The sequence below is a fragment of the Elgaria multicarinata genome, chromosome 4 (assembly GCF_023053635.1).
Source record: "Elgaria multicarinata webbii isolate HBS135686 ecotype San Diego chromosome 4, rElgMul1.1.pri, whole genome shotgun sequence".
Classification (NCBI taxonomy): Eukaryota; Metazoa; Chordata; class Lepidosauria; order Squamata; family Anguidae; genus Elgaria; species Elgaria multicarinata.
Genome location: NC_086174.1, coordinates 67,746,477 through 67,758,873, shown reverse-complemented (window position 1 = coordinate 67,758,873; position 12,397 = coordinate 67,746,477). Strand labels below are relative to the sequence as shown.

The 12,397-nt window shown below is 40.7% G+C and overlaps 1 protein-coding gene across 4 annotated transcripts in view; it reads left to right on the top strand.

The window, feature by feature from the left end:
- Positions 1 to 3,426, top strand: part of MAP3K4 (mitogen-activated protein kinase kinase kinase 4) — a 66,909-nt gene extending 63,483 nt beyond the window's left edge. For all 4 annotated transcript variants that reach the window (XM_063124466.1, XM_063124465.1, XM_063124468.1 and 1 more), the window contains 3 exons: positions 276 to 382; positions 1,556 to 1,735; positions 2,867 to 3,426. In XM_063124466.1, coding sequence (XP_062980536.1) covers positions 276 to 382; positions 1,556 to 1,735; positions 2,867 to 2,887 — 308 coding nt within the window. In that variant the 3' untranslated portion in view covers positions 2,888 to 3,426. The remainder of the gene's footprint in view (positions 1 to 275; positions 383 to 1,555; positions 1,736 to 2,866) is intronic.
- The last annotated feature ends 8,971 nt before the right edge of the window (positions 3,427 to 12,397 follow it).

Below are 12,397 nucleotides of genomic sequence, written 5' to 3'. Positions count from 1 at the left end.
TTGGTTGGGCCGAGAGTTTGTGACTGGCCCAAAGTCCCCCAGTGGGTTTCAATGGCCGAGTGGGGGCTAGAACCCAGACCTCTCGACTCCCAGTCCAATACTTTAACCACTCCATCACACTGACCATCTTGTGCTTGCTAGCACGGAAATACTCTTAAGTAACTTACTATTGAACTGTTGACCATGATTTGGTTTCTCAGATTAATCCCTTTGTTTAGAAGCCTCCTGTTCCTTTTGTTGCATAATCTGATGTGATCATGTATGTTGTTTCAAAGCATACATGGCTCCTGAAGTGATTACACGAGCTAAAGGAGAAGGCCACGGGCGTGCAGCTGACATCTGGAGCCTAGGCTGTGTTGTGATTGAAATGGTCACAGGGAAGGTAAGCCTGTTGCATGAGATTAAGACAACTTTGGATGCTTACAAAGCTGTATGGTGGTCTAAAACAACCTCTGGTTGAATTTTTGCTGGAGGAGTTGTACTTTAAACTTTTGGTGGCTTGACATTCCTTTGTTTGGTTGAACTTTTAAAGGCCATGGGTGGAAGGAGGAGAGACAGTCTCCCTCCAACAAAGCTTTGACTCATTTGCTTAGTGCACTCTCCCCCGTTTGTCACAGGGAGGCCTGATTCAGATGTATAGATCTTAGCTTAATAAAACAGGATATGAATAATCCTTGTGCCCACCCACAGTGACCCCTTCCTCCTCCTTTCTTGGCACAGCACAATAAGTCAGGACATTTTCAGTTAACATAGTTGCCTGTTATATCTGAACCGGGAAACCATGGTTACCAGTTTTGGAATAAGGCAGAATCTTAAAAGAACTTCAAATTGGGGATTAAGATCCTGGCTTGTTCTAAACCTGGTGACTATAGTTTCCTGGTTTGGATGTTACAGGACACTGTGGTTTATTGAAGACTTCCTGGCTTTCTGTTCCGAGGAAGTGATGAGTAAGAATTGAGTGCAATTGAGTCCAAAGAATTGAGTCCAAAGGCTCATCTGGATCTTGGCTTATTATCCCATCCCATCTTTGAAATGTTTTCATAGATACAGCATAATTAAGGTTTAGTTACTTGGCAGTAAGAGAGAACTTTTATTTATTTATTACATTTATATCCTGCCTTTTTTCCTCCAAGGAACCCTGGGAGGCATACATAATCTCCTCCTCTCCATTTTATCCTCACAACAACAACAGTGTGTTTGTGTATTTATGCAAAAGTGTCTTCTATACCAGTTGAGCTTTTAATTCATGCTATACTTATGGCTGGCTGTCAGAGATCTTCTCTGCCTGTTAAGGAATTGTTATGTAAAGCTCTCTAGTATACAGTTTGCTTCTTAAGTGGATTTAACGGAATAGGAAGATAGCTATGTTTTACGTACTGATTGAGATTCTCTCCAAAAGAATGTGCTGTTAATTTGTGCGTATCTGAAGTCAGACTCGCTAATTATGTTATTAAGGGCTTATTGTTATCAGAGGAGAAATGCAGCACAGAGCATAAGCTAACCAAATCATTTGCAAGTTCAGCCTTTCAACGCCACTACTCTTACTTTATTGCAGAGGCCCTGGCATGAATTTGAACACAATTTCCAGATCATGTATAGGGTTGGAATGGGTCATAAACCTCCCATACCAGAAAGGATAAGCCCAGAAGGGAAAGACTTCCTTTCTCACTGCCTGGAAAGCGATCCAAGGATGAGATGGACAGCTAGCCAGCTCCTCGACCATCCGTTTGTCAAGGTTGGTTAAGCTTGTTTCTTGATGGCGGTGAATATGACCAGCCAGCCCATTCCACAAACCATTTGCCCCAGTTCTTCCACATTGGGTAGCAAGAGGCTGGAGTATGTACCTTTCCTTCATAGCAGTAAAAGCTGCTTCCTGATTTTGCCCCAGCATTATTGGTGCTAGAGTATTCCCTTCTTCCTTATAAGGCCATAGTCCTATACCCCACATTGTCTGCAGTGTGAGGGAATTCTGTGCAGACATGTACAGGATTGCACCATAAAGGTATCATCTAGCTGTAAGTTTATGTGGAGTGAGAGTAACAGGAAGAGGCATGTGGCATGTTCATCTGAAGCCATTCTTTTTAACACTGAACTCTCTTTGCTTCCCTGGGAACTGAGCCTTCAGACCAGCCTATATAGGCCTGAGAGAATGTGCATGCAAGCTCAGAGCTAGGCCTCCTTTCCATTTCCACTGCACATGTTCAAATACATTTGTTGTGGTGCATTATACACTAGGATTTCATCCCTGAGTTTGAGGAAACATTCTTGAAATAAAAAAGTACTTAAGAAACTCTTCCTGCTTGAGAAAAATAATTCATAGGCCCTTGCAAATATGCATGTTTATAATTAAAGATGCTGTGCTCTGTTAACATACCCTTTGTGAGATGTTAATATAGGATTTGTCTAAAGATAGCGTATTTATTATTTTATTTATTTAAAACATTTTTATCCCATCCTATAGCATTAAAATTTAAGCCTGGTAAGTGTAGAAAAAGCCCTGGTTGTGTCACTCCTAATGTTAATTTATAGTAACCTGATGAATTTGTGACATCTATACAGGATTTGGGCTCTAGTTTCTTTCTAAACTGTAAACAGCCTGGTTACTTCATACTTTTGAAGAATTTCGCCGCATGCTTGAGGACTCTCACCTTCTTCATAAATAAAAATGGAATGACTTAATTTTATCGAGGTAGTAATAGCATTTGACTTGCTGATCTCCAGTGGGAGATGTCTTAAGGTCCAGGTCAGTGTGTGAGAAACACCAGCTTCAGGGAGAGTTGCATAGACCTTCAGACCCTTGGTTAGATCTGTGTGCAATAAATGAATGTGCTCTCTCTCTCTCTCCTGTTTCTTGAACTCATCCCAGGTGTGCACAGATGAAGAATGAAGTTATAAGCAACACATGGCCTCCTGTACTCTGGTGAAGTATCTCTTAATCACTACTGTATGTAATATTTACATAAAAGACTGTGTTCAGACGCAGAATACAACTCAAAACTTACCGTGACTGAAGACTGCACAAGTGACCAGTGTCACTTCTACTGCTGCTCTTGTACGTTTCCCTTGGTACACGTTTCTCCCGTGACAGCGCCCACGAGTTTAAAGAAGCTGCATGTTTCAGTGAAAGTGCCATTACTACTGTATAATGGACCATTGACCTTATTTTTGTTCCTTCTGTTTCTCATATGATTGAGAACTGTAATGTTAATATGTAGTATTTTTGAACTTTCTAGGTTCGAAAAAAGCAAAGGTTAGTGTTATATCAGGCATTCTGGACCTTGTTTTTAATCTCCTGTTTGTTGAGTGCACTGACTGTGAACTTCTACCTTTTTTTGTTTTTGTTTTTTTATTGGCCAGCTTCAGATTTGTTATGCAAAGGCTGATTGATGAAATTTAAAAGCTTTTCTCAATAAATGGTTTATTTTAGGAAGTCTTTTATTCCTTATTTCATTGCTGAAGCCATTAGTGTGCTAATTTCATCGGGATATTTAAAAAGTGCAGTAGCTAGTCTATCTTATCCCATTTGCCTAAAGCTATTGCAAAATGTCCCCAGGGATGTTGATACCTACAGAGAAGGTAAGTAACATTTTTAGAGTTTGTTCACAAAAGTGACTTACACCTGCTCCAAGTTTACTGCCCAGTCTCCACTGAAGTGTGAAGCCAGGCACTCAGAATTAACTGGCTCTTACATACTGATCCTTTCCACCCCAAAAAATGCTATTCAAGACAGCTAACAATAATAGAACTAAGTTTATTATAAAAACTTAGTTAAAGTAATCTTAAAAACAAATAGATTAAAAACACAAGAAAAGAAATAAATGGCTCCCAACTCAAACTCACTTCAGCCCCTGACAAACTCACAGAAGCATATGTTGTCAATTCTCAAAGCAGATGAAAACTGAAAAAAACTATTGCATGGAATCAAGGGTTATCACTTTTAAACTTCCGTTTTCCATTATTTCAAGCGAAAGAGTGTGTGTGTGTGTTTTAAATAACAAAAGCAAAACAGATATTGAATCTCTCCTAGTGTCTGTCACATCACAATATAATCACATGGTCATATAGTTTAATAGAAATTACAAACTCAACAATATTTTAATTTGTCTTTATTTTCATATAAACAAACTTACTTTAGTTAAGGCAATTTTAAAACATACACTTGCTCATGGGAAGTAAACACTGATACTTAACAAGACAATATGGAATTGCTTTAACACACCAAACCAGAGTTAAATCTAATTATTTTTGGCGAGTACTCTTTCACTCTTGGTTAATTTCTCCGTACACGCTCAATTTTGGAGGAGTTGCTCTTCAATTGGAGTTGGTGCTCTCGCAAAAGTGCCGGTCCAAATTTTTAAAATATTTCTACACTGGTAAAATAGGTATCAATGATCATACCAACCCCAGACAGTTTTCGTTCTTCCAACTCTCACTACAAGTGGAATGAATTGGGGTGGCATACAGAATGATGATTCAGGTATGAAAATATAATATATGTCTTTTGTAAATTGCTGTTCCAAAAGGATATACTAGAGCAGCCATGTTGAGTCAAACTAGATTGAATTTGTTTGTAATTGCCAGGTATTTTTTATATACAGTGCCATCCATTTACAAGGACTTTTATAGGGTGGTGGTGGTTTTGCAAAAAAGAAAAGAAAAGAGGTGTCGCTTTTAACAATGCAATCACTCCATTCTCGGCCATAATCTTCTAAATTATTAGAGACACTATCAATATTAGGATATTGATAGTGTCTACAATCCCAAGGGTTAGATCTGTAAGCGAATTGGTTGTTGAAACACCCGGGTTTTCCAAGGATTTGTGCCTGCACCTTTTGGTATCTATTATCAGCCGCCCTCTAGCTGTGTTGGACTTCAGCTCCCATCAGCCCCAGCCATCATGGCCAATTATCAGGAATGCTGGGAGCTATATTCCAAAACATCTAGAGGGCATTAGGTTGGGAAAGACTAAACTATATTCTTAGGAATTATCCAAAGGCCCGTGCCTTGCACCAACGTTTGTAAAGGTATTTTCCCATCAGCAGCTCTTTGGTACAATGCCAAACTGAAAATTAAATTATTTTAGGATCTTAGCAGAGGGAAATTGCAGATTGGAAAATAGCATGCAAAAAATGTTCATAGCAGCAGCTCCTGTGCCAGTTTATATTCAAACTTGGGTGACCTTGTGGCATGAGGTCGGAGGGGGTTGTCCTAAAAGGATAGAATCTGGTAATGCTTCGTACATGTATCCAGTGAGGACTCATGCTAGTGTCACTTGAGAACCATTCAAGTGCCTAGTCCACAGCAGATTTTATTTAGCCAAGCAGCTCCCCATACCTCAGTTATTTTTAAAGTGTCTATGCTGTCCTATTTTAAGGTAGCTAATTTCCTTAAGACTTCTTGAGCTATAGTATTTTCTACAATATGCCCCTTATGGATGCAGTAATATTCTAGGCCCCCAAATCACCTTGCTTTTCTGAATAAGATGCATCAATGAAGATTCAGGCTTCAAGTGGAGACGGTATAGTCAGCTTAACAGTGCAGTTTAAATGAAAGAGACACACATTTGCTTGTTACTGACTGGTGTCAAAGCATTATCTTGCAAGTATTAATATGCATCATTTGTAGCAGCTTTTCAAATTGTGTTCTCAAACATGGACTGAATAAACATTTCTCATACTGTTCACATATGGGATACATGCGTTTTCTAATCATACTTGTAATTTTACAGGAAAGTAATGCATAAAGCAGTCTTAATGGTTTTGAGCTGTAAGTAATTCTAAACATGCTGCATGTATGGAACTACCATCTGAGAGCGTTTGGAAACATGTATATTCTAGAAGTACACTCTTCAGGATCAGCTGTAGCTCCGGTTAGGTTCACTGTGTACAGCATTCGATTTCGCTACACTTCATGGCTAACTAATGGGTATGTCATCAGCCTCCAAATGGTGCTTTAGTAGATGTTGTGGACTACATTAGTTGTCTTGCTCCTCTCTTGTAAGCTGCAGTTCTCTTAAAGGGCAGCAAAGGGGTGGATTTTTCTTTCATGCTGCAATAGCTTTGGCTTTAACGCATGAAAGAAATCTGTAATCTGCATATTTGGGGAAAAGACCCTAACCCAGGATCAGTTTGGGCATGGTGACGTTTTGCCTCCTCCCTCTCGATAGCCACAGGGCAACATCCCGTGTCGTATGAGTAGACCTCCTTGCTTGCCAGGCCTTCTCCTCTCCCTGCACACCCTAAATCTGCTCTAGGGGTCCCCCAACCTCTGAAGCAGATTTGGCGGTATGCAGTAGGGAAGGGCAAAACTGTTCAGCCAACGGGTCCCATTCCGCCAGCAGATGGACGCTGTTGGATTTCATATGCAGTTCCTGGAGAGGTATTTGGCACAGTCTTCAAGTGAATACAACTCTCAATGTAAGACAACATTGATACCCACTGTGGCATGCAGAATTTAATGAGGGGAGCTTCTGGGTTTTATTTTATTTACTGCTTCTGGGGCTTTTAAGATAATATAGACTACCACTGATTGCCACATGAGCTATAGCACAATGCTTCCCCCCCCCCCATCTTGTAACGGGACTAAGAACATTATACAGTCAGCAGAAGTAGTAAACTACTTCCCAGATCATATCACTTCAGGCTGTAAGTAGGGAGGTATACATTCAAATGTTTTCCCATGACAATATTCTCTTCATAAGGAAAAGCAGATCCTTTATCCTCCCATGCTCATTTTCTATTTAATTTTTTTAAAAAATCTTCATCCAAATATCAATGAAAAAACAAACAAACAAAAACATAATAAAATGTTGGAGATAATAAAAACAGTTCAACCAGCTAAAGTGTACAATAAATTTAAATGTCTGGAAAAATAAAAATGTTTTCATCTCATGCCGAAAGGAGTACAATCTTGGTGCCAGTCTTACCTCCTTAGGGAGGGTATTCCAAAGTCGGGAACCACCACTAAAAAGGCCTTCATAGATGTGTGATATACCTCTCCTAAGGATGGAACTTGGAGAAGAGTCTCATCTGGTGACCTTAACACACAAGCAGTTCATCTAGGAGGCACTCCTTCTGGTATTTAAACCCCCAAGCCATTCTATGTACAGATAGAGTATGGGAGCATGGACGTTGCTCAGCCTTTAGTTTCCTTAAATACACAATCATCTCAAATAGTCACCAAGGGCCCTGCTTCCACAGGTGGTCCATCTCTAGAATATGTGCAGGTGAGGCGATGTCATGGCTGGTTTACTGCAAATGTACATGGTAGTTAACAGGAAAGTTCAAGAACCACTGATCTTAAAAGCTAGAGCCATGTGCACATCCTTGGAATGGACATTTTAAAAGAAAGTAAAATCTCTGAATGTTAATAACATTTCAAATCTGAGCATCAGCTGTTCTGCTCATGGAGTTTGGCAGCAAAAAGATAACGTGTCTCTAGCCAAATACGTTTATCGTTAATACAGAACTTGGATTAGCTCCAAAATCCCTAAAAAAGAATGAGTGACTGTTATATCACTGCATGTACACCAACTTTTCAATGTAGAAACAGACTGGCTATATTGTTGGTAAAAATGCTGTAGGGATAAGAATTCTAATTCTCTCTTTCATTAGCTCTCTTCCTTCTCTATTTCAGCTATGAAACATACGGGAAAAAGCATATCTGTAAAAGTGCCAAATACTTACTTTTAAGTGGATATGGATATTTAGGTCTAAATAACACAGCTATGTAATTTACTTGACTTCAACAAGCAACTGCTGCTACTTATCCCAGCCCAGCATCAGGCCACTCACTGCTATTAAAAAAAAAATAGGGGTGGGGGGAGAAATCCTAGCATAGCCTAACAATGATTTCTAACATAGAAATCCTAACGTCAAAAGTTTCTCATACACAAGATGATATTAAACCGATGCAGGGACAGGAAAAGTGACATGATAGTACATCAATATCAAGGACACAATCTAGCCAAAATTAAGTCCTTTTGAGTCCAATTGAATTCACGCACATGCTTAACTTCCTCGAATTGAAAATGCTTCACTTTGGGTTGATCATGTCCTTTGCACACAGAAATCTCTTGCGCCCAATTCAAGGCAGGCACAGCTTCTCTCCATACACCGGCCACCCTCCACAAAAGTTTCTAAAGGCAACTGGCAATGCTACTCTGCAATCCACCAACATTGGTAGGCTTACACGTAACACAAAGACGTTCAGCATTAGGGTTCAGAAAGCAGCCTTTCTAGCAGTTTGCATCACTTCATTCCTCAGTGCTAGTCCACTTTGTTAACGATATGACAAAGAGTACATTTATATCTTGACATTTGAACAGCTGCTATGGCAGTAGCCGAACTACACAAAGACATCACCCACAAAATCCTGAGTCCACACTGAAATGGAGCAGATCCTTTACCCTTTATACGGCAATTTTTTTTTTATGTCAACCAGTATGCTTTACCACAGGATGTCACCTCTGCCTCCCTACATACATTTTACAATGAAATTTTAGTGGAAAGCTCCTTAAACTGTGGCATCCTTTGGTAAAGCTTAACTTTCAAATTAATTTAACAGGGACATTTGTCACTTATCAAACATGAGTAACTATGTTTCACTTCTACTTTTTAAACATGGCTCTCCTAACCTAATTGGCTACAGCAGCTGTTGGGGGAAGCTAGCCAGGAGTATAAAAGTAAGGCAAGCTTGTGAGGGAACCCTGCTCTACAAGCAAGAGGAGAGCCCCAGCTGATGAACCATCTCAACCCCAATGATAAATCATCAAGGTAAAGCAGGCAGGTGAATTAAACACCTGTGAGTTTAGCCTCAGGGCCAGGAGGCCAGGGCAGTAAAGAAAAGGAAAGGAACCTCTCGTACAGGCACTGAGTCATTACTGACTCTTGGAGGGACACCAGCTTTCGCTACCGTTTTCTTGGCAGTCCTTATAGCGGGGTGGTTTGCCGTTGCCTTCCCCGGCCGTTATTACCTTTCCCCCAGCTAACTGGGTACTCATTTTACCAACCTCAGGAGGATGGAAGGCTGAGTCCACCCGAACCGGCTGCCTGAAACCAGCTTCCGCTGGGATCGAACTCAGGCCATGGGGAGAGTTTCAGCTGCAGAAACTGCTGCTTTACTGCTCTGCACCACACGAGGCTCTAGGGCAGTAAAGCCTCCCCTTTTTGAACGGACAGATTTGAACTTCCCAAGTAAACAAACTCACACAGTGATGAAGGTAGTGAGCCAGCGGGGGTGTAGGAGTTTGCCAACATCCTGCACAGTGTCACAGACACAACTGTCTGCTTGCAGGGCAGAAGTCACATGCGTTCAGTGCAGTGAGCTCCCCTGATGACCGCTACCATAGAAAAGCCAAGAGAGGTTTGGAGTGAAGGTCTTCAAGGACACGATAGTGGCATCCCATTCCCAGCGTTCAGCTCTTTTGCTGGGATAGAGAACAAGGGTCTTGGGTAAGGAGAGTGTCACACTGAGGGAAGAGTGACACAATCTCTTAGGAGGGAACCCCCTCCTTATGGAGTGAACTGTTACTCTCTCGTACCAAAGACACATTTCTGGGAGCTCCCAGCAGTGGGCAATTTGATCATTAGAAATGCCCATTGTGATGGGTGTGTCGATTGTACAGTGAGCTGCCTCCCTGATGCAAAGGTCATGAATGTCCTATTTTATCTAGATATGCTAGTATTGCTGGTAAGGAATCAGCAGTTATTGGTGCATGTTGGCAACAATGATGTAAAGTCCTGGAAACAAATTTTAGGTTGCTAGGTAAGAATTTAAAATCCAGCAAGTGGTAATCTCTGAAAATGCACAGTATCACTTTGGGTGGCAATTCAGGTCCTAAAAGTACTGAGGACATATAGCACTCAGACCAAAATACTTTGGGCGATTTTGAGAATGAAAGCAGAGAGGCATTCTCTGCTTGGTAAATGACTGGGTAAATGTATGTTCTGTTCATGACAAAGAGGCAAACTTTCTAGATAGCCTAAACAATGTTGCCCTTGAACAGGTAGTCATAGCCATTTAGGATTAATGCAAGACCACTTGCACTGATGATTTAGGATTAGGATAGCCATTTAGGAGTAATGAAAGACAAGTTGTTGAAGGAACAGTAACCACAGTGCTCTCAAAAGGTCTGACAATCACATTTGACTGCAGAAGGGGATATTTGTAGGGGATCAGGGGAAATGAAGTTGAAAGGGAAAGTTAAACTGGACAGGTCTTTTCAGAATGGGGTTTTTGCCTATTAAAAACCACAACAGATACTCAGCTAGAATGTATATTGCAGATAAAAAAGGTACCATTACTTCTAAGAATATGCCACTGTAATTACTGAGCCCAAGTCAAGTCATTAGAGGCAAGGAGGTTTCTTTCAGAAAATGAAAATCTAGCAAAATGAAGAGAACAAAATGGAAAACAAACATGTGTGTACACATGCTATGCAAGCAGTCAATTAAAGATACAAAAAATTAATAATTTGAGTATATCACTAAATGCATCTGATGCAGGAAGCCATCTAGGGAGATGGTTTGAATATTGGATGACATCAAACGGTGGGCTCAAGGAGGACAGAAAGATCGCAGGAAAGCAGAATGAATTATTTGCATTTGTCTTTGCTGCAAAAGATATAGGGCAGACAGTCCTGCCTGCTTATTGCAGGAAAGAAGTCTGAAGAACTGTGCTCAATAGTAGTGACAGGAGACTGATATTGTAGGCATTATCGCCAAATTAAAAAATTGACAGAAAACCAAACCTGAATGGTATCGGTTCAGAAGTTCTTAAATAACTCAAATGTGAAACTGCTGATCTTTTTTTTTTAAAAAAAGTAACTTTGACCTATGATCAGTATCTGTAATAGAGGATTGGAAAGCAGACAATTTAATACCAGTTTTTAAAGAGGGACTGTGGTGATCCAGGAAATTACAGGCCAGCTACCTAAAAGTCTATAACGATGAAAACATTATTAAAGATAGTTATCAAGCATATAGAAAAGGGGTGGGGAACATTTTTTAGTACAGAGAGCTGGATTTGTTTTTTGAGAGGATCTTGGGGGCTACATTCCAGTGGTGGGCAGAAGTGAGCGAGCCTGAAAATTCTAATTCTCACCAAATTCCATTGTTACCAATAGGAAGCATGCCTACTCAGAAATAAGCATAAGGATCCTACTAACAAGTAAGCAGGGCAAGCTTCTGGGAATAAGGCTCAGAAGGAAGCAGGGCAATCATTCAGAAGCTTCCTACCCCCCCTCTACCCCCATAAGGAAAAGCTCTCATCTCTGATCAGCAATTGACGGAGATAAAGAGTTTCTGCCCCCATGGCAAAGGGGCTGAGGCCAGGGGAAGAGGCTGCTGGGCCAGGTGGCAAATCCCCATAGGCCTTATCAGGACCATGGGCTAGAGGTTCTCCATCGCTGATATTTATTTATTTATTACATTTATATCCCACCTTTTTTCTTCCAAGGAACCCAAGGCAGCAGACATAATCCTCCTCCCCTTCATGTTATCCTCACAACAACCCTGTGAGGTAGGTTGGGCTGAGAGTCTGTGACTGGCCCAGTCACCCAGTGGGTTTCCATGGCCAAGTGGGGACTAGAACCCAGATCTCCCGGCTCCCAGTCCAACACCTTAGCCACTACACCACTGATATATAGACTAAGTCTTGAAGAAGAAGAATCAGCATGGCTTCTGCAAAGTTAACTCCTGTCTCACTGACCTTTTAGAGATTTTTGAGAGTGGTGATATGCATGTGGATAAGGATGATTCAGCAGAAAATTGTTTCCAAAAGCTTCGAGCAAAATATGTCAGCAAGGTCTCCTGCGTAAACTTGATGGGATAAGACGACAGGTAACTGGTTAGAGAACAGGAAGCAGAGAAAAGCATAAAGGGGCCTTTCTTACAACAGAGAGAAAGATATACGAAGTGGGGTTTGCAAAGGATCTGTATCGGTACAGGTGTGTTTTAATAGGTTCATACATAACCTAGAGTTAGAGGCAAGCAGTGAGGTGGCCACGTTTGTGGATAATACTAAAATTATACAAGATGGTTAAAAGAAAAAGAAAAAGGATTGTGAAGCACTCCAAAAGGATCTCCAAAATGAGTGGACAGGCAACAAACATGGCAAATGCTTTTCAAAGTAAGTGTAAAGTGATACAAAATGAGCAAAAATCCAAATTTCACACTGATGGGGTTTCAAGCTGGCAATGACTTGACTAGGAAAGGTGACTTGGGTTTGTGGTACAAAGCTTGATGAAAACAACATCCCAGGATGTGGCAGGTGTGAACAAGGTGCAATTCCATGTTAGGGATCATTAGGAAAGGGACTGAAAATAAAACTTCCAATATCATAAGTTTATATAAATCTATAGTGCAACTACATGTGGAATACTGTGAGCAGTTCTGGC